This window comes from Astatotilapia calliptera, chromosome 22 (assembly GCF_964374335.1).
Source record: "Astatotilapia calliptera chromosome 22, fAstCal68.1, whole genome shotgun sequence".
NCBI classification, from domain to species: domain Eukaryota; kingdom Metazoa; phylum Chordata; class Actinopteri; order Cichliformes; family Cichlidae; genus Astatotilapia; species Astatotilapia calliptera.
In genome coordinates, this window is record NC_137442.1 from 26,892,413 (window position 1) to 26,915,328 (window position 22,916).

The window sequence follows — 22,916 nt, forward strand, 5'->3', positions numbered from 1 at the left end:
TTGGAGATCTGAATCTATCTGAATTTCAGGAGCAGGACCACGCCTCCAAACACGCCCCTTCCGGTTCTTATCTATATATGACACCCCCCCTTACCCCCCTTATTCTACAAGCTGTTCGCTCTTGTTTTTGGGCCCTACCCTTCCTCCCCTTTATCAATTCATTCACTTCTCATTAGTACATAGGGAACTGCCGCCAGTCCCCTCCGAGGCCTTCCCCAAACCGCAGCTCAATTCATGTTTAAGCCTTTTTCTACTAAAAAAATGCCATCAACCTAAACTGAGGACTTGGGCCCAGGTAGTACATACACAATCATAATCAATTCATTAATATGTAAAATGTAAAACTAGCTGAAATTATAAATAACACTATGGAAATAAGTTATAGTTGAGGAGGTAACAGCATTACTTTAGCTGTGAGACTCATGTACTGCAGAGCAGCGGTCCCCAACCCCCGGGCCTCGGACCGGTCCGTGAGTCGTTTGGTACCGGGCCGCGAGAGTTGAGGCTCAGGTGTGAAATGTATAGTTTTCAGGGGTTTTATCAGTTTTCAGCGTTATTTTGTTATCGTTTTTATCGTTTACTCGGTTTTCCTGGGTCTTTTCGGTACTAGTTTTATTTTGTTGTATTTATCCGCGACACCTTAAAGGCCGGTCCGTGAAAATATTGCCGGGCATAAACCGGTCCGTGGCGCAAAAAAAGGTTGGGGACCGCTGCTGTAGAGTGTACGTACAGTGACTCATCATTAAAGCTGCAATTTGCCCCTCACACTCTGCACACTCCTAGCATCATGCTGTGCATACGTGTGCCGTGAGCCCCGGGTGGTCAGCTGTGGCGATGTGTTGGGTTTGATTTGTTGTATCTTAGATGAGTCGTAAGACAGCTGAGCTCTTGCAGCAGGTGCTTTGGGCTAGCTCACTATTATGTCCAGGGGAGCGGGAGGAGACGGGTGATAGGAGAGGCAGACAGGGAGGAGAAATGCTAAGTGTACTCCACAAACTCCGGTCCACAGTGGCAGTAAGTTATGCCGTGCATACAGATTTACCCAGCTGCTGGGATCAAACATGATCCATCTCTCGCCTGACTGTCCCCTCCCTCTGGTGATGTATTAGTGTGCTTCTCCTACTGCTGAAAAATTATCATCTCGCATATCTAATACACATAAAATAAGACTGCAGCAATCGCTAACAGGGGGGCGAGCCATGAATAACCTGTAAGGAGGAGGAAAAACAGTGGTTAAAGTAGCTGCCCACGTGCGCACTTTAAAACGTACTCAGGCTGGAGCTGACTCACCTTGGGTTGACTGGAATCAATACAGACCAGTACACGGCTGTTACGAAAGCCAGAGCTCTTGTCATGCTCTGATTTTAACAGGCAAGTAACGCTGTTCCTCCTCCTGTTGTCTTTGCATGTTTGCCCTGGGGCATGTAGTCAAAGGCATGCTTTTTGATTCCACAACTGTGCAAATAAAAGCTGTGAAAACAAGAACTGCTTTATATCTCTTTCTATTTATTTATCTGTTGAAACACAAAGCCTCAGAAACCCTGTATTGCCTTTCTCATTTAATTTTTACACAAATTAGAGTTATTAAAAAAAAAAGAAAAACACCTGAAGCTCTCTGCCCTCTCTCTTCCTTTGGCAGGACAGACTTTTGAAGTGCCTTTTTGGTAGCCAGTGTGTACAAGCATTCATTGTTTCAGCTCTTTCAGATATAAACTTTAAGGGTCACTGGACTTCTTGAAGTTTGTGGAAAAAACTTCACTGTGTTCCTTGAACTCTACCTCAGCAGTTTCTCCACTATGTGAGGGGCACATTGCTCTGCTGGGAGGGTTCTGCTGCCGACAAGTCATTGATCCAGGGGGTGGAGCTCAGGTGGGAGGGTTGTATGGAATTATGCTTGCAGGAATACCAGGACCCAAGGCTTCCAACCAGAACATTGCATTCTAAGCAAGCGATTAAGTGATCAATGTTTTTTTCACATCACACACTGTTGTTTCTCACACAGTTGACTTTAAACAGTCAGGCTGCTCTTTTTAATCTCAGTGTCAGGACATGAAACTACCTGACATATCTACGTTTGGAGATCACAGTCAAAGGGGAATATTTGAATTCGTTTGCAGGAGTTTATTAAAAGGATTTGGAGGCTTAATCAATATGAACATTACAGAAAGTTAATTTCTGACCACCCGCACGTACAGTGCATCTATATTTCTATTTCCCAGTAAATCTGTGAATCTGCTGAGACAAACACTGGTGAACTGTGGCCAGTGAGTTTGCACGGACAGACTGGAAGGTCAGATAAGATAAGATATTAGAGAAGATAAAATAATATAAGATAAACCTTTGTTAGTCCCACACGTGGGAAATTTGTTTGGCCACGGCAGAAAGTGGGTAGTACAAAGTTAAGAGCATCACACACAATCTTGAAGTCCATTATCATATGTGCCTCAGTGGAAGTTTTTGTGTTAGTCCCAGCTTTGAGAGGATTTTTTTTCACCTCGTGTGTGCTTGTTCTTTCCTACATATATCTCAAGATTTGAATAATATGTACTTAATATGTATGTACACATATTACAGCTTAATAATATGTATACAGCTGACACAGATAATCGTAACGAGACAGGGCAGGAGCAACACAACATGACGCATACTGACGGGAGACTGTCAAAGTAAAACAGGAAGTACACAGAGGCGCAGACAGGAGGAGAGAGGGAGCACGGGGAGAGCACAGACATAACGGGCTGGGGGAAAACATGGAATAAAACACGGGGGAAACGAGGGCTCACAGATACACAGAGGGGCACACAGGGGGTAAAAGTCACAAGGGGAAGTCAAATAAGGAACAAAATACAAATATACATGAAACTAAGAATGCTGGGCCAACATGGCCCAGGATCATGACAACTTTATCAAGGAAATAATTGCATTTTAAGGGTATTTCCAGTAGCTTTTTTTAAAAAAAAATGTATTTGCTGCTTTAAAGAGAATTTCAAGCAGTGTGTAGTTTGTGGTTTTTTTGTTAACCGCTGCCAAAGTGTGGCCCACTCATGTTTTGTAACATTTTCTGGACAGCAGTGAAGCTCCATGCAAAGAGGACTAAGATGTGTAAGAATCTGATTATGCAGTCATAGCTTAGTAGTAGTGACTCTTCATTTCGTACAGAAAATGTCAAATATCATCAGCCTGATGATTTAACACTGGAATTCCCAGCTTCTACCGTTCTACCTTTAAAAGCCGGAGAGCAGTCAAGTCAAGAAGGCTTCTACCTGAGACCCCCGCGGAGTCATCATTTTGCGTTTCTACCTTTAAAAGCCGGAGAGCAGTCAAATGCTGGAAGTGGAAGCTAAATTGGCTAGTCATTCATATGTATATTGGGTCGTTACCTAGGAATTCTGGAGGGAGGGGATTGGGGGAGAAATCAACACACATGAGTCTAGGTCCTTTGTTGCTGACATTTATTGATAAAAACAGTAGTTTCATTTCATGTTATTTCCTTTTTCATTTCAAGCAAGGAAGTGGATGTAGTTAGTAAGTAAGATATTTCAGACATTATTCTGACACAGAGGAGGAGATACTGGAATTATAATTAGTATCTATGCATGCATTTGTGATTTTGTTTGACCTTCCCATTGCTCACAATTTGAATTTGTTCACACTGCAGATGAGTGTCTCAGTCCCCAAACAAGCTCTCTTTTTCGGTGGAGAAGCAGTCTCCTCATCCGCAGTGAGTGTGGAGAAATCAACACACATGAGTCTAGGTCCTTTGTTGCTGACATTTATTGATAAAAACAGTAGTTTCATTTCATGTTATTTCCTTTTTCATTTCAAGCAAGGAAGTGGATGTAGTTAGTAAGTAAGATATTTCAGACATTATTCTGACACAGAGGAGGAGATACTGGAATTATAATTAGTATCTATGCATGCATTTGTGATTTTGTTTGACCTTCCCATTGCTCACAATTTGAATTTGTTCACACTGCAGATGAGTGTCTCAGTCCCCAAACAAGCTCTCTTTTTCGGTGGAGAAGCAGTCTCCTCATCCGCAGTGAGTGTGGAGAAATCAACACACATGAGTCTAGGTCCTTTGTTGCTGACATTTATTGATAAAAACAGTAGTTTCATTTCATGTTATTTCCTTTTTCATTTCAAGCAAGGAAGTGGATGTAGTTAGTAAGTAAGATATTTCAGACATTATTCTGACACAGAGGAGGAGATACTGGAATTATAATTAGTATCTATGCATGCATTTGTGATTTTGTTTGACCTTCCCATTGCTCACAATTTGAATTTGTTCACACTGCAGATGAGTGTCTCAGTCCCCAAACAAGCTCTCTTTTTCGGTGGAGAAGCAGTCTCCTCATCCGCAGTGAGTGTGGAGAAATCAACACACATGAGTCTAGGTCCTTTGTTGCTGACATTTATTGATAAAAACAGTAGTTTCATTTCATGTTATTTCCTTTTTCATTTCAAGCAAGGAAGTGGATGTAGTTAGTAAGTAAGATATTTCAGACATTATTCTGACACAGAGGAGGAGATACTGGAATTATAATTAGTATCTATGCATGCATTTGTGATTTTGTTTGACCTTCCCATTGCTCACAATTTGAATTTGTTCACACTGCAGATGAGGAGACTGCTTCTCCACCGAAAAAGAGAGCTTGTTTGGGGACTGAGACAGCGAAAGATGGCACAGTGTGGCGTGAAGAACATGTGGGGACCCGTCTCCCTTTCACCCCTATAGAACCGTACGCTGCAGATGGAGAGCCAACGGCTAAGGCCAGGAGAAGTATCTTGAGTCGCCTTCAGAGCTTCCTGTGTTTCATCACTCTTGACATGCTTCGTAGCATTCAAGAATGGACTATTCAACATGCACAGCAAACGGAGCATGTTTGTTGGTTCATGGACCTCCCTGAACTAATGGCATTTATTGCTATTGTCATCTTGCGGGGGGTTTACAGGGTTCCATCTGTAAATGACTGCTGGTCAGCAAACCTGGGAAACCCACAGATAATTGGAACTATGGCACGAAACCGCTTCCAAGACATCATGCAACACCTACGCTTTGATGACAAGTCCACCCGCTGTGATCGAGCAAAGACTGATAAGTTCGCAGCAATTTCCAGTGTGTGGGGATCATTTGTCACCAACTGCATCACGTGCTACAACCCTGGTCTACATATCACCGTTGATGAACAGCTTTTCCCATCAAAAACTCGGTGCAGTTTCCTGCAGTATATTGCCAGTAAACCGGACAAGTTTGGGATCAAGTTTTGGGTGGCTTGCGACCTAAAATCCAAGTACATTTGCAATGTCTTCCCATATCTTGGCAAGGACCCCAATCGTCCCACTGGGGAGAGACTTTCCGAAAATGTAGTTATGAGGCTGATGGAACCATTCCTGGACAAGGGCAGAAATGTTACCACTGACAATTTTTTCACATCGCTTTCACTTGCGCAAAAACTTCTTAGACGGAAAACCACCATCCTCGGCACAGTCAACAAGATTCGCAGGGAAATTCCTCAATCCACTAGACAGACAGATCGCAATGAATTCACCACTCAGGTATGTTGCAGGTCTTTTGTGGTTCTATGTTTATGTGTTTCACTGTCACGGAAGAAGACAGTATATATTCTTAGCAGCATGCACAGCGTGGTTCAGACCGAAAACACTACCAAAAGGAAGCCAAACACTGTCACCCTTTACAACAAGACAAAGTGTGGCGTGGATGTGATGGACCAGATGGTTCGGGAGTACACTGTCCGCAAAGGAACACGGCGCTGGCCAGTTGCCGTGTTTTATAACATGATTGACATGGCAGCACTGAATGCACATGTGCTGTATCAAGAATGCACCGGGACGAAGGAAAGACGGGTGGACTTCCTGGTAGCCCTTGCAACCGAATTGGCTCACTCTCATGTAGCTGCGAAGAAGGAAAGAAAAGAACAGTTGCTTCGGACACAACCCTCCACACCGAGCCCTGGAAAAAGGGCCACGTGTCAGGTCAAACACAGATGCAAAAAAAATCAGGCCACTGTGCGATGTGTTCACTGCTACAGGTACACATGTGGTAAATGCAGGCGACAGATACCGTGGCAGTGCCAGGATTGTGAGTGATTGCTGAAAATGTTGTAATGTACTCACTCAATTTTTGTTATTATTTGTAAACATGTGTACAAACGGTTGGTTTTTTTTCTATTTTCATCAATAAATGTCAGCAACAAAGGACCTACATGTGTGTTGAGTTCTCCCTAAGATGGCATACTGAAACACTCCAAGTGTTTGCAAGTAAACCTGACAAGTTTGGGATCAAGTTTTGGGTGGCTTGCAACCTAAAATCCAAGTACATTTGCAATGTCTTCCCATATCTTGCTGGTACTATTGTACCAGTGCTCTGAATGGTGCCACAATGGACCACTGATCAACGACCACTGAACGACGGGGTGACGGGTTGCAGTGTTGCACTCACTTTTTATTATTATTAGTACATATGTGTACAAATGGTTGGTTTTTTGTACTGTAAGCAATGGGAAGGTCAAACAAAATCACAAATGCATGCATAGATACTAATTATAATTCCAGTATCTCCTCCTCTGTGTCAGAATAATGTCTGAAATATCTTACTTACTAACTACATCCACTTCCTTGCTTGAAATGAAAAAGGAAATAACATGAAATGAAACTACTGTTTTTATCAATAAATGTCAGCAACAAAGGACCTAGACTCATGTGTGTTGATTTCTCCACACTCACTGCGGATGAGGAGACTGCTTCTCCACCGAAAAAGAGAGCTTGTTTGGGGACTGAGACACTCATCTGCAGTGTGAACAAATTCAAATTGTGAGCAATGGGAAGGTCAAACAAAATCACAAATGCATGCATAGATACTAATTATAATTCCAGTATCTCCTCCTCTGTGTCAGAATAATGTCTGAAATATCTTACTTACTAACTACATCCACTTCCTTGCTTGAAATGAAAAAGGAAATAACATGAAATGAAACTACTGTTTTTATCAATAAATGTCAGCAACAAAGGACCTAGACTCATGTGTGTTGATTTCTCCCCCAATCCCCTCCCTCCAGAATTCCTAGGTAACGACCCAATATACATATGAATGACTAGCCAATTTAGCTTCCACTTCCAGCATTTGACTGCTCTCCGGCTTTTAAAGGTAGAAACGCAAAATGATGACTCCGCGGGGGTCTAAGGTACTACCCCGAAATGACTGCTCTCCGGGGGTGTAAGTGTTAAGTGTCTGTGAGGTTCAGTTGTGATCTCGGGCCCAGATTTACACAGGAAAAATTACTATGTGGATGTTTTTGCATACAAAGACATTTAGAGCAGTTACATGAAAGAAGATGATATTTCTGTTAGACAAACTGTGTGGGCTGAAATGAATCCATACTTCGTTCGCTGAAATACATGTAGTGCGTTTGGCAGAGAAGTCAGTATGAAGGAGGACCTTGTGATATTATTAACACAACAGTGTAATGAAATCAATGAAAGTGTCATCTTCTCCTGGAAGCTGTGATTTGTGTCAGCCACTGGTGCCTGGGAAAGGCAACACAGAAGCTTATTTGCACAATGGCGGAGGATTTGTGGGTGTATTGAAATGACATTTCTCCGTAGTATTAGAACAGAGAGCGGGCAATAGTTCATGAATGACACATTGTTACTCTATTCCCTGGCATGGATTACACACTGCCTGTACATTGATGGTTATTGCTGCTATTTTCTCTGACTTATTATCATCTCTCTTCCTTCCATATCGTCCTCTCTCCTTCTGTAACTTCTCTTCCTCTTCCTCCCTGTTTCCACTCTTCCACTTGTAACTCTGTTGTGTATCTCCTCCTCCACAGGCCCCAAGCAAGAGATGATCTACGATTTCTGGCGGATGGTTTGGCAGGAGAACTGCTTCAGCATTGTCATGATCACCAAGCTGGTGGAGGTGGGCAGGGTAGGTTTCCCTCGCCTTTGTCCTGTGACCTCTTTAGCCGCCTGTGAAGATGAATGGAGAGATGGATTCTGAAGTTCCCTTTATCAGGGGCTATATATTAGAAGAGCTGCTCCACTCTGTTTTTGTGGGAGGAAATGGCAGCAGCTGTCTGATCATGAGGGATCACCTTTTACTTTGGTGGCTGTGGTCCAAGGTCAGAGCTTTGAATTTGATGAAGGCCTATGGTGAAGTACTGGAATACAGTAGACGCTTATACTCTTCCTATCTGCTGAATGCAGAAAGCTACAGTTTGTACTCAAAATGTATACAAAAGCAACTGTACAATTCCTAAAATATCATAACTAAGAAATATACCTCAGTTAGGGAAGCATTATTGGTAGTGAACAGAAAAGGGCATACTGTTGGGATACCACAAACTGTTATACTACAGTCACACCAGCAAAAACAGCCCACAACACAACCAAACTTACTGCAAAATGTTTGCAGTGATCTCTTTGCCTTTGAAACGGTTCCTCGGGCACATGATCTACATCTTCAGAGCAGCTTTGGTGCATGAGGACATGTCGGTTTGCAGTTGAATGAGAACAAATTGCTGATTACATGCAATTTGGTTTGTTGTAATACAACAGTGAACTGTAATAATTTGGCATCTGTTGCAAACATGTTGCAATCTACACAGAAATTCACATTAACTGTATACATTCAGAAGCTCATACAGTTGAGAGAGAACTTCAGAAACTCTTCCACAAAGAATGACACACTTGCTGCAGGACAACTGCAAAATGGCATAAGTGCAGACAGTTGCTCCACAACTTTGCCTTTATATAGGAATGCGACCAGAATACAAACAGCTGGCAACCAGTTAAGTTGAGTCCCCAATTTTAATGTTGCAGTGATCAGCAGAGACTGGCTCAGACTGGTTTGTCTGATTTTATAAATTAGAAGGCAGTCCAAGTGGCACTGCAAGTAGCACTGTCACTCACCTTGCAATCGAAAGTGGTTACCCAGAAGTTGAGGGTGCCGCATGCTCAGGCTTTGGGCAACCGTTTGGTCACAGAAATTACTTGCAATTGTTTGCTGAATGTGAAAAAAATCAATGCAATTTCTGGGCAGCAATTTGTCCCTAATTGCAGGGAGGTTGCCATCCCATTTTTACTCTCATGTGACTGAGCTTTTAGGTAGTTTTCTAAGTAGTTTCTTGGGTTGCTCTAATGAAACCTAAGAAATATCTTAACCAGTAAAGTAATTGACTGTTTGCGGTTGTTAAATATTTTGTGTGTAACTATTTTATATTAATATGTATTTCACCCTAAATATGATTGAGTCTGTAGCAAATCTTACTATGCTTAGTTAAAACGAACATTTAGATTGACATTGCTTTAGTGTAATGTTTTACTTCAGTACATAGTAAACAAAAATCTTGTGTCAGCTCAGGTTAGTGATCGTATTTAAGTTTTCATTTTTTCTTAACTTTACAGTCTCTGGATTCTAAATTAGCTAGCAAGTTTTGTTAGTTAAATTAGCTGTGTTTAGTAATGTGTACATTTCAATAGACTGTTGGCATGACAGATTACTGGAAATAATGCTTTGAATCATGAAAATAAATGAAAGGCCTGCACCTCACAATCTTCTCCACAGATTGCTTCTCACTCATTTTAAACTGCAATACATTTCAAGCAGGCTTTTAGAATAGAAGTTACAGTTTAGCAGTTGTTTCCCTTCCAGAAGCATAAATGAAACATAAAGCATGGAACGGCATCTCTTTTTGTGAAATTCAAATAACTTTCCAATCACACGTCGAAGCAAGTGTCGGCCAGGGTCACATATTAACAGGGACAAAAAAATATAAAAGCCTGAACTGTGAAATAATTAATCAATTTTAAATTTCTTTTATGAAACCTTCTGTCAATTAAAAGAATTAAGAAATATAAATGTGATTTTTATTTTAAGAACTTGTTCTACATCCAGCACTTTTGTACAATTCAAAATACATTGTGCTTAGAGCAGGGCGATATGGCCAAAAATATTTATCACGATATATATTTGAAAATTTGCGATAACGATATAACCGACGATATAATTGATGCGAGACAAAATACAACTCCACAACATTACTAGCGCAAAAAGACAACCTTCCATTTATTTTCACTTAAACAAGAAGCTGGTTTTTATGTACATTAAAGCTTTATAAAAATGTAACAGTGCAAATGCAAATTCCTTGCTGAAAGTTTAACCAAAAGGCATTTCCAGTAGAAATGGGCTGACATATCCTGAGCATAACCATGTATAATATCCACTGAAGTTAAAAAGAGGTGCTTTGCAACATTAAACTGCAGTGTGCAGTACGCATTTTTCGGACCATAAGGTGCACGGGATTATAAGGCACATTAAGCGAAACAAAGCAGTCAGATAAATCAAACTTTAAACTCATTCTTCTTGCTTCCTCCACTTCTGTACCATTGATTCATTAATGTTGAATTCTCTGGCAGCTGCTCTATTCCCATGTTGTTGCAGTATATTAATGACTAACCTCGTATTGTGGATGGATTATCTCAGTTTTTCTCCTGACTGAAGTTTGGTCCGTTTACAGCATCCTGCCATGCGATTGCATTTGTCTCTAACCATGAAGAACCTTCACGTTAACTTTTATAAGTGGAAAAGTGTTAGTGTTCGTCCTCCAGCTTCACTGTTTATGTTATGCTAACATAGCTGTGTCGCTAGCGATCACGTAGCACATCATTATATACCAGCTAGCCCAATTTCAGTAACCCTACAAACGTCACTGCTGTTTAGTTTCCTGTCTTCATTTATGTTGGAAGTGATAGCAGAGCTGTACGTTTGATTTTTTTCAGAAATCTCTCCGTCAGAACATGCAATATCATGCTTAGGTAACTAGCGAAACTAGCGAGCTAACTTCCGCTAGCTTCCTGCTAACTTCTAACTCCGTTAAATGTAATACATTTTGTTTTCATGGATGCCTGGAAGTTAAACTTTATAGTTACACCTGGTAAAGCAGCAATGCTGATCGTTTTATTAAAGATGAAAGAATTTAGACAGTTTTTAATTCTAAGTGATGCTGCAGTGTTGTTTGACCTGAAACATACGGAGTTTAGGACCCAGATTACTCCCAGATTTAAGAGCATCTTAGTCCGACAAATACGACAATAACAACGGCCGCTTGCATGTTCTGCAAAAAAATGTGCTTTGTTGTGTATCTGACGGACAAACACCAAACCAGTTCCACATCACTGAAGTTGCACCATTTTTACAAACCAATTCTGGTTCATCTGTTTCACTCAACAATCGGCCATGTGCGTATGAAAACAAAGGCACTGCGCATGCGCGTTTTACTCCCATTCTATCGCGATATTTCATTTTCCTATCGTTGCCTAACATTATACCGGTATTACCGTGAACGGTATAATATGGCCCAGCCCTAATTGTGCTATTTATTTAGTGTTTTTTTAAGAAATAAAATCACATTGATGATGTAGAGGGCAACGCCCCCATCGGTCACAGCAGATGGCCGCCCCTGTCTTTCCTGATTCTGCTGGAGGTTTCTTCCTGTAAGAACGGAGGTTTTTCTTCCCACTTTCGCCAAGTGTTCATTCATAGAGGACGTCGTCTGATTATTAAGATTTTCACTGTCACTGTAGCTTCCTTACCTTATGATATAAAGCACTGTGACATGATTATAACTGAGCTGAGCTGAATTAATACCTGGTTATATTAATTCAGCCATACATTAACTGTATTTAACCTGTAACTGAACTTTCTTTGTTCAGATGAAGTGCTGTAAGTATTGGCCCGATGACACAGAGCTCTACGGTGACATCAAGATAACACTGCTGAAGACTGAAACACTTGCAGAGTACACTGTGCGCACCTTTGCCATGGAGAGGGTGAGTCATACTCTTGCATTATTTTTATATCAAACCTGTGAGCGTGGCCGGTGTGCGTCATTTGTACCCAGCAGCTCAGCTCTCATGTCTTTTTTATTTCAGCTATTTCACTTCTTATAATCATCACTTCACATTACACCTGACTCATTGTTTGTTTTAGAGAGGTTACCCTGCCAAACACGAAGTGTGCCAGTTCCACTTCACCTCTTGGCCTGAGCACGGCGTGCCGTACCACGCTACGGGCCTGTTGGCTTTCCTGCGCCGGGTCAAGGCCTCGACTCCTCCTGATGCTGGACCTGTGGTGGTCCACTGCAGGTAACATCCCTTCTGTCCTGATAATAAGCAAATTGCCTAACAGATATGGTGGCTGTAAATACTCCCTCCTATAAATACGCCATGTTCAACATGTTCCAGTGCGCTTAGATAGCACTTAGCACTGCGTTTTTTTAGCTTCAGTTTGTGTTTTTCTGCATTTCTCAAAATAACTGTCAGCTTCTCTGTTCTGTGTTTGTGTTGTGGAGAGCACAAAAGTGTTGATAAAATAAAATGCTTCACACATACCCAGAAAACATTCACAAAGACGCAGGTGGTAGGATTTTTCACAACGGGCAAGGACAGCGTCTGGCTTTTCAGGGAAGAATTTTTTTAAGCTGTCTGTTGACTAATACTTGTTATTAGACCTGCAGCAGAAGCTTTTGCTCACAGATTTCTTTTTGATCCATTTGGGCATTTTTTTCAACATAGAAAATATAGAAAGAAATATAGAACAAGTTTTAATGCTACAATCACGATTAACTTACTTCTACTGTAGAGAAATTGCTAATGTAACACTGCCAACAGTTTGTTAGGGCTGCTGTGAAAGCTGTGAATTGAACTCTGGTGCATTCTAAGGAGCTTGGAAAGAAAAGCGTCTGGATTTTCTTTCCAAGCTCCTTAGACTACGATGACCTGGATGACTGAGAACCTTCACAGACAACTCTGGTGCATCTTATAATAAGCCATCTGTATAAGTGACATAGCTTCTGTTCGTGCAAATCATTTGGTAACTATGGTAACACCCTGTCAGCTTATTAAGTCCATTAGAGAACTTGACAACAGCAAACCTGTGCCAACACTTCACAGCGAAACCAAGTTTGAAAATGCATTTATTTCATTCTGTCTCTACCTCTTTGTCATAACATACAATGATGTGCAGGATAACTGTTCCTACAGCCTTCACTTTAAAGTGGAGCATGACTTGCTGTGCTCCAGTGAAATTTATTTTATTTCAACACCTGGGATCCCTAAAGTGCTTAAGATGCTGGATGAAAGTCAAAAAAATGTCATATGAATCAATTAAATGCCAGTTTGAGTAACAAACAGCTTTACAACCAACAAGTCTGAATGCAAAAATCCAGTGTGTGTACACAAGTAGCTGCCGTATGTAATCACTCACAACAGAAAAACTAATGAGAAACACAAATGAAATGAATGAATGTTTTAAAGCCTAATGTTAGTGTTTTGACCATCACATCTTAGTTCTTCTTTAACCTCAAGTGATCATATTTGGGTGATAAGGTGGTTTTAAATATTATTTATACAATAAAAATTCACACTATATTTTGCCCCTTCAGGAACTGAGAGAAATGTCGATGCAACAGGGTCAGTCACAAAAATCTCTGAGTTTCCACTGCACACAAACTTTTCATTGCACTCTTTTTGTAAATACAGGGTGGGCCATTTATATGGATACACCGTAATAAAATGGGAATGGTTGGTGATATTAAAGTCCTGTTTGTGGCACATTAGTATATGTGAGGGGGCAAACTCCTCAAGATGGGTGTGACCATGGCGGGCATTTAGAAGTCGGCCATCTTGGATACAACTTTTGTTTTTTCAATAGAAAGAGGGCCATGTGACACATCAAACTTATTGGTAATGTCACAAGAAAAACAATGGTGTGCTTGGTTTCAACCTAACTTTATTCTTTCATGACTTATTTACAAGTTTCTCTTTGTTCACAGCCATTGACATGTTGAAGAGGTTAACACGTGAGGAGCAGATCGAAATTGTGTTGATATCTGGTGAACGCAGTAACCGGGTCATTGCAGCAGATTTAAATGCAAGAGTTTGTGATTAGTTCAATAATATGGAAAAACAGCTACTTTTATTTTTGTGCTGTCTGCCTTTTATAACCTGATCGTACTGTGTATTATATGGCACCAAGTCAGTCCAAAAAACTCAACTGTCAAAATAGCAGCACCGTATAGTAGGTCAACTGTGAGAAATATAAGCAGGGGTAAATATCACTGAGTCACTTTGGATTTGTAATAATCACCAACATGCTGAGATCTGTTCTTGGTGTTTGTTTTTATTTCAGCCCAGTCTGCCAGTGTACACCCTCTCTTGGATTTCAGATTCTGATCAAGCTGTGATGCTTTTCCGTTTTATCATAAGTGATACTTTTTTAACAACACTGGCGCACCGCTGAGAGTGTTTTTTCCTTTCAGTGGAAGAGCAATGGCTATATGAAGACAAATATTTCTTTGGGTATAAGATATCCCAGCGTTATAGGATATCCCAGTGCAGGCACAGTTTTAAAGTAACTAAGCCTTACCTAGAAAGAGCTGAAGCATTCACAGACATCTGAACATCTTTACAGCAGTGTTAAAGCAAAGCATAGGCCAGAGCAGAGAAACTTCAAGCTATGATAGAAGATAGAAGGTTCGTGTATCTACTGTCTTTATTTGCAGGACAAAAGCTCCATTTGTACACGAGTTAAAGAATCTCATTTATTAATGAAAGGATCCCCATTGAGTTTTTTTTCTTTTCAGTGGTATATTCAGGCCTTCTAATCCATCTCCCCTCTCCTCTGTGACAGCATGGGGGCAGGCAGGACCGGCTGCTACATCGTTCTAGATGTCATGTTGGATATGGCTGAGTGTGAAGGAGTGGTGGACATCTACAACTGTGTTAAGACCCTCTGCTCACGTCGCATCAACATGATCCAGACTGAGGTGAGTGGGAGAGTGGAAATGTGGTTAGAGATGCCATGCTGATGGCTTTAACAGAAGCTCACAGGTTTAGCCTTAACAGCAGGTATTAGTTCATAAACATAAATCATTTTTGTTTCAACTGTAATATTAGTTATTGATAGAACATTGTAAAGCTGCCTAACTTTACAAATTACAAATAGTTTTTTCATTTCATTTCCTTTTTTTTTTCTACAATAGTGCTGATTGAGGCCAAACTGACAAAAAAAGTAGCATGGATAAAGGCGATGGGTCATGGGTTTTAATCTATGAATTCAGGTGTTTTCAGTCATTGAAACACCTCAAATTAAGTGATTAATCGTGCTGTCTGACTTTTATAAAAATATGGGGAAGAATTAGTTTTTAAAGAAGAAAGAAAAAATGTAAATGATTGTTAATATGAAGAAGTAAAGTAAGTAAAAAGCCACCTTCAAGGCATTGCTGTATATATATTATAGCTCTGATTTATTTCTATAAAATACTGTCTATCCAACTTTTGACGGAGCCAAATGTAGGGAAATGATGTATACACATATACACCCATCTGTTTATACATGTATTTAATTATGTAAATGTACAATATTGTCTTTAACTAATTATATTATCTGTAACTGTTTCATGCAAAAACGATTCTACACTGAATATATATTTAAAAATGTAATTATGTTGAATTAGCAAAGAAGCAGCTACATTAGTGTAGAAGACCAGTGTCAGACTTCTTTTATTAAAGACAAATATCATTCATTCATTTGATAAAATCCTTGCTTTAATTGTATAAATAAACTCACAACTCACAGTTTTTTTTATTCAAAGTGTGCTTATAGTGAACTCACAATCTTCAAATAAATAAGCGGGAGAAAGACATTAATTACCGCAATAAATAAAACTATTAAAAGTTGGAACGTCATTCTTTTCTTAATAAGTCGGGAATAGGAGACGGCACAGTAAATACACAAACAATAGTATTTATTTCCCTTTAATTTCATCTCTTCTCTTAGCTGCAGCTTGTCTACCAGTTAAATATGAGTACAATTATAGAGCATATTAAAAATGATAAATAAGTTGGAAGAGGGACAGTTTTATGTCTGTAATTATGAATGTATCCTCAGCTCTTTGATCTGTTGTTTTGTTGAACATCAAAACAGATTTCCTAGTTTCCTCGTTAATTGCACAGCTCGTGACTTTTTTAAATGGTGCGTGTGGGCAGTGTTTAGCTCCTCTGATGTGTGTTTGCTGGACTTTTTTACCCCATTTTATGGACACTTTTTTCTGCTTGGAAACAATACCCGAGTGTCGGCATGGTAATGTGAAGAGTATTGAACAGCTCTGACTGTTAGTCAACAGCATTAATTAAATTCAGCATTGTTTTTGACGAGTGGGCAATTAACAGTGAGGCCGCTCTTTGGTGAGACGGAGGGGTTTTATGTGACTTGGGAAAAGTGGGAATGCGTTACCCTCTGTGTGTGTTTCAGGAACAGTATGTTTTCATCCACGATGCCATTCTGGAGGCTTGTCTGTGTGGAGAGACTGCCATCCCTGTGACTGAGTTTGCTCTCACTTACAAAGAAATGCTAAAGGTCGACTCACAGAGCAACAGTTCGCAGCTGAAGGAGGAGTTTCAGGTAATACTGAGAGACGATGACGTCATTTTTCATTTCAAACTGGGGTAGAGTTAAAAATTCACATGTTATGCATGTTGTGAAATCAGCTGAATCACAGCAAATCAGCACTTTTTACTTTTTTGTTGTCTACAGAGGCACATATTTGTTGAATCTGTGTTCTGGATCCTTTTCTCACCTAAATCAGTTCAGCAAATGAATATTCAAAAGGAAAAAAAAAAACACCCATAAAGATTTAAACCCACTTAGAAGTTGGAAAAAAAGACACTTCTGAACTTGCCTGAGAATCTTTGCACTTTAAATTACTTATTAAAAGTTAAAAGTATCACAAACTCCAATGGAGGTGTCTGAACACTCACTACCACATTCCCAAACAGAAAACACTTGATTTTTGTATCAGTCGAACAAACAGCTCGTATGCATCCTCGATCGTCCAGGTGAGGGAATCCCAGAAAGTCAGTTCTGTTCATCTGGACGTCATGTTGATGCGCGAAATCACTCAGTCATCACTAGAAGCTTTACGTCAGAGATTGAAATCCACATTGTGTATTTGTTCTTTATGTAGTATTGTTGCTTTTCTTTATACATGTGTTATTGATTGGTGACCTTTGTGTAGCGGCTCCCCGCTCATAACGGCAACTTGTTCCCCAAATGCAATATTATGGTTACGAGTTCTGTTCATTTTATCTAAACCAATGGGGCATCATTCACAATGCTATCTGGCAGCTTAGATAATCGTTCCCTTTCAATTTCCAATTCCTTGATAATATGCTTTTTGTAGTGTATTAGATTGCAATAAATGTGTTTTTATCTATTAAACCCTGTGGGGGTTTAAACTGATAATGAATGTGTTTTAAAGTTTTCTAAGATAGGTATGCTTGTCAGGTATTGACAGTGAAGCTGCTTGAGCAGAGAACATTTTCATTGCCTCTGTCAATCTCTCTTTGATCCCATTTCTGTTTTGCTGCGTCTGTCTCCTCTTATCACAATCTTTATTCTTAGTGTTTCATTTTATCTCCCAATCTAGAATGTGGAAACATTCTCAAACACACGCCCGTCTTTCTAATTATCTTCTCTGCACACTCCTTTCTCCTTTACCTTCCCCGGTCCTCCTCCTCCTCCTCCTCCTCCCCAGACTCTGAACTCTGTGACTCCTCACCTGGATGTGGAGGAGTGCAGCATCTCCCTGATGCCCCGAAACCGTGAGAAGAACCGCAGCATGGATGTGCTGCCCCCGGACCGCTCGCTGGCCTTTCTCGTCACCACAGAAGGAGAGAGCAGCAACTACATCAATGCAGCGCTCGCAGACAGCTTCCTCCGGCCTGCTGCCTTTGTGGTGACGCCACACCCACTGCCCGGCACAACCACCGACTTCTGGAGGCTCGTGTATGACTACGGCTGCACCTCTGTGGTGATGCTCAATCAGCTCAACCAGTCCAACTCAGCCTGGGTAAGAGAAAAGGGACTGAGACTGAATTTTATTATTAACTTAAGTTCTAATATCTAACTCATCAGCTTACAACTTATAATTCAGCCATGGGCGATTAAGTCTCACTATCTGAGAACATCTGCAATACAGCAGGATTTTGATTAATCCATACAGTTGCATACTCTCAAATATACATATTACTCCAATACTGAATTTTCTTTTTACCTGAATACAAAAAAACCCCTTTATGTCCAAAAACAGAGGCATTTGGCTTTATTTTGTATCTATATAATTTATCTTATGTTTTCTGTTATTCAGCACAGTCAGGTTTAACTGCTGCCACCAGTGCAGCTTTTACCCTGTGAAATGTATTTATTATCTAAAGAAGATGCAGGGTCAGAAGAATGCCAGGACCAATTTTCTACCACTTCCAAGCACTGCAAGGCAAGCACTAAGTTGAAGAGCAGAGAAAAAGAACAGAAAAAAGCAACATAACTAAAGCGCTGTCAAGCTCCCTTTTAAGTCTGCTTGCAAGGAGCATTTCCTCCAACCTCAGAAATCAAGCAGCAGAGATGAGGAGCACTTTTACTGTTATATATAAGAGAGAAACATTTCTATTTCAGATACTGCAGTTCAAGGACCTTGGTGACCTTGTTTTCCAAACAAAATGTTTAAAAGATGCATCAAAATTTAAAACATTTACATCATTCAGAAAAATAAAGCAATGGATGAACTTAATTTGGGTTGTGAAAAGCATTTTTGCTTTGATAAATAATTCTAACAGACACTCTTGTCAAAATTCAAGCATATCAGTGTCCAGCAAGTGCATGCAAACTGTCATTCCCAATTTTATTGGATTGGGCTTTTTAGCGAGCCAAGGCTGCCATAAAAAATTTTTAAACTCTTTCATGTCACTGTAATGTCATCAATTGTATTTAAAGCTGATCACACCATGAATAAAAAGCTACGTGTAGAGCTAAAACAACCTGAGGTATCCTGGAGATTGGAGCAGCACATCCAGTTTCTTTCCGCTGGGAGCTTTTGAAGAGATCATTTTACCCTACAAAGAAATTAGTGCTCGTGGGGTTTAGAAACTTTTAGGGTGGCCTTTGAAGTAGTATGCAAGACTTTTCTGCTCTGTGCTGTGCCTATATTAGGTTCACCATACGACAACAAGGATAGGCTACAGCCCCCTGTGACCCTGAATTAGATAAGAAAGTGGATGAATTGTTTCTCAAAGGGTTCCCAGTCTTAACGTTCTAAGACCCAAACCCTTTCATGGCATGCATTTTTAATTTTTCTTTGCTATTTGGGCTGATTGGGACCTGATGAATGTAAAAACAAAGAATTACCTGATTATTTTCTTTTACCTGATTTTTGTTTCTGAGAAAAATTAGATCCACATATAAGAACATTCATTTTAAATTTTGATAGAACAGTGGCAGAATATTGTCCTTGTAAGTGGATATCAGGCCCTTGTAGAGCAAAATTTAGTATTTTGGTCTAGACAACCCAAAATGTGATGTCCACATATGTGGACGCCAGGTCCTAGGAGGTTAAGAGCAGGTTCCCCCCCAATGCAATATAAGACAAGCTGAGGAAAAAACTGTTTGATCAATGGCTCAGTAACACTAGAAAAAAATAGAATGTGCATCTAGAAACAATTGGTTGTTACACTGAATTTCTTTGCTGTCAGAGACCAATTGCAAGTAGTTGCAGTGTCCAGATATGGAGGGTTTTGCCCGCTCAAACTCTGGGCAACCATTTTCGATTGTAAGGTAACTGCACAGTTTACCTGGTGGGAGGCCGTCTGACTCTAAAGAATCCAACTTGACTGACTGAAATTACTTTCAAGCAGGTTTGCAAATAATTATCATCTAGTTTAGAAATGCAGACAGACTGCAGTCATTCTGAGTTCATCTGCACTGATGAGTACAAATCATCTGCAACACGTCTCTTTGCAGCAGCAGACTTGACTCAACTGGTTGCCAGATTTTTGTTTTCCAGTGAAAGCGAGGTTGCCTGCTGCCTGTGTCATTTTGCAGTTAAATCAGTCCCACAGCACTGATATTATGATTTGCGGAGGAAATTCGGAGTGTAGCATCAGGGGAGCATGAATTGCAGGAAGTGCCCCTTTTCAGACCTCTTTCAGGACCTTTTAGTTTTTCCTACTCTTTTGTATTTCCTTCTGAGCGGACCTGAAAAACTGCTGGCCATAGCTCATTCGTTTAATGGTATAATGTGTCACTTTGAAATAAAATGAATAAATAGATAAAAAACAATAAAGTCACCAGTCAAAAGAAAGACAAAATATTCTATCTGAGTAGCATTCAGATAAATACAATAAACAGGAATGCTGCAATCAGCTCTATCAATTCCATTTGGAAATGACATCACAAACTAAAACTCGATGATTGCTTATATCGAATATAATGATTTTTTTTACTGTTTAAAAATGAGCACTGCTAAAACTGAAATCACAGAAATAGAGTGTTTGTCATTTGCCATGCTGACACTCCTTATATTGTCAGCTAATAAATAAAAAGAACATGTATCCATAAAACAGGCTCCAGCACTACTTGTAGTCACAGCTGGGAAGCCTGTATTTAAAAATCTTAGCAAAACAAAGATTACTGCTTACAAGGCTTTCTTTTTAATATAGTGCATGGACACTAACAGCGTCATCATGTCATTCTTATCCTCTTTTCCTTTAAAAGAAGATATGAATGTGAGTCACACACAGTTTGGAGAGGTCATCTGCACAAAGCTTCAATCCTCTGTTCATGCCATCCAATTCATTTACACAGCCCGTCACTGCATTAACACGTTCTTATCGTTTGGGCCCATGTTTGCTCATGCGTGGGTTTGTTCTGCTGTCTCGCTATCGCTCCTCTGTCACCGTGTCATGTCTTGTTCCTGCTCACCATTTCCACTATGCCTGTCAGCTGCAACCTGTCTTTTTTTCTCTGTCACTCTCTTCTTCTTCTTCGTCTTCCTCCTTGTCTCACTACCAGTGGATTAACAGTTTGACCCTCCAACACACACTCACTCAATTTGTCCTCTTAACTTGGAGCTGCCTGTCTCCTGCCTGGATGTATAAATATTTATCGCCCCTCCTGCCCAATGTCACCGGTTAATACCCTTCTGTCAGTGTGAAATGCCGTTATCACTTCCTACTCTAAGGATCTGCTCAACCCCAAAGTCACTGCAGAATACGTCCATATGACAGCGCTTGCTCCCCTGTGTGTGCCCCCCCTCCACTCCCACTTGGCCAGGGGATGCACTTTTGAAGTGGCAGTGATAGGAGACCTTGTCTTTTGTGAGCGTCCAACCTCTCAGCTAACTTCCTGTTTATCTCTCCCGAGCACAGCCAAGGTCTCTTACTCCATTAATTTATAATGTACTAATGGTAATGATTGGGACTCATGAATAATTCAAGCTAGGTGACCGCTGCTTATGTGAAGGATTGTTCCCGCTGACGAGTGGTTTGTTTTTTTGCTCATTTAATTCACAGTTGCCATTTGTAGATAATCATTGTCATTTAGGCTAATTGTCTCTCCTGTCAATACTCAGGTGTCTTGTTACTGGCTTCACCATCACTGGGTGCTGACATAATTATTTGCACTGCCTCAAGCAAGTGTGGGCTAATGACCTGCTCCCTTCTCTTCTTGCCTCCTTTCTCGTCTCAGCCTTGTCTGCAGTACTGGCCTGAACCTGGGCTGCAGCAGTTTGGACCCATGACCGTGGAGCTTCTGTCCAGGACAGCTGACGATGATGTTATAATCCGTCTCTTCCGGGTTCAGAATATAACTCGGGTAGGTGGAACCACCATAACAAAAAACATCATAGTGATGCCCAGGCCTACTCGGTGATATTTGAATGAGTATGGTGAATCAGGAGACAGATTATACTAAGAAAACTAAGTCTAGCTATGAAAAATCAATAACGTGGAAACAGCAAACTGTGTTTGCAACAGTTTTGCAAATCAGCTTAGGAAAAAAAGAATCTTAACATTTTAGACCAATTTCAGCTTCTTACCTGGGAAACTGCTATAAAGTCAGTATATTAATATTTAGTTTGAGGAGCACATTTCTGCTCTTCTACAATTATAGGAGTTCTGATATTGTTCCTGCTTTACATGAGCAAACATGACACAGTAATGCACAACAATGGGAGCCACATTCCATAAGTTGATGTTAGGACTTGCATTACATGCACTATTCCCACATAGCAGTAAGGTCTGGCCCGGATCTGGTGTCAAGCCGGCACTGCTGGCTGACTTCTGGCATGGTAAGTGGTATGTCATCCAGATATGGGCCAGGCCTGGCATAAATGGCACTGTCTATGTGATGGCATGCCACATCTGGCCCAATTGTGCTTTGGTTTATGTGGCCCAGGCTCATAGAAAACAGGCCTGCCCAAGCTGGCACTTCTGACTGACTGGTGTCATGGCAGGGTGTGTGTCAACCAGATGTGGGCCAGGTCTGGCAATGATGGCACTATTTATGTTCCTATTTTCCTGTTTTAGTTAGAAGATCCAAATGCCATGTTGCAATACTATACTGCTATAGTAGCCAACGTTTCAAATGCAGGTTTGACAGGTTTGTGAGTGTACACTTTATCCAAAACCTCGTGAAGGTTTAGTCATGTTTACCACTGGGTGGCTGTAGCTCAGGAAGTAGAGCAGGTCACCTACTGATTGGAAGGTTAGCTAGTTCGATCCCTGGCTCCTCCAATCTGCATGTCAAGAGTGTGACTGAATGTGAATGTAGTTAGGAAGCGCTCAGTTTAGAGAAAGTGTGAGATTGGGTGAATGTGGCATGTTGTATAGAGCACTGTGAGTAATCCAGGAGAGTAGAAAAGCACTACATTAGAATCAGTCCATTCACTGTCTCAAGGGAGATTTGTCATGTTACTTTTGCACTATTTTGTTCCAGCACATGTTGTTATTATATGTGTGGTACACATTAGGCTGACATTTGGGGCCAGAGCTGAAACTGT

The 22,916-nt window shown here is 40.5% G+C and overlaps 1 protein-coding gene across 6 annotated transcripts in view; it reads left to right on the forward strand.

Annotated features, from left to right (window-relative positions):
• The window catches only part of LOC113014322 (receptor-type tyrosine-protein phosphatase U-like), a 259,557-nt gene that overhangs the window by 226,559 nt on the left and 10,082 nt on the right, over positions 1-22,916 (forward strand). For all 6 annotated transcript variants that reach the window (XM_080296202.1, XM_080296203.1, XM_080296201.1 and 3 more), the window contains 7 exons: positions 7,857-7,954; positions 11,740-11,856; positions 12,017-12,171; positions 14,717-14,852; positions 16,340-16,489; positions 17,622-17,936; positions 21,605-21,730. In XM_080296202.1, the coding sequence (XP_080152328.1) occupies positions 7,857-7,954; positions 11,740-11,856; positions 12,017-12,171; positions 14,717-14,852; positions 16,340-16,489; positions 17,622-17,936; positions 21,605-21,730 (1,097 nt within the window). The remainder of the gene's footprint in view (positions 1-7,856; positions 7,955-11,739; positions 11,857-12,016; positions 12,172-14,716; positions 14,853-16,339; positions 16,490-17,621; positions 17,937-21,604; positions 21,731-22,916) is intronic.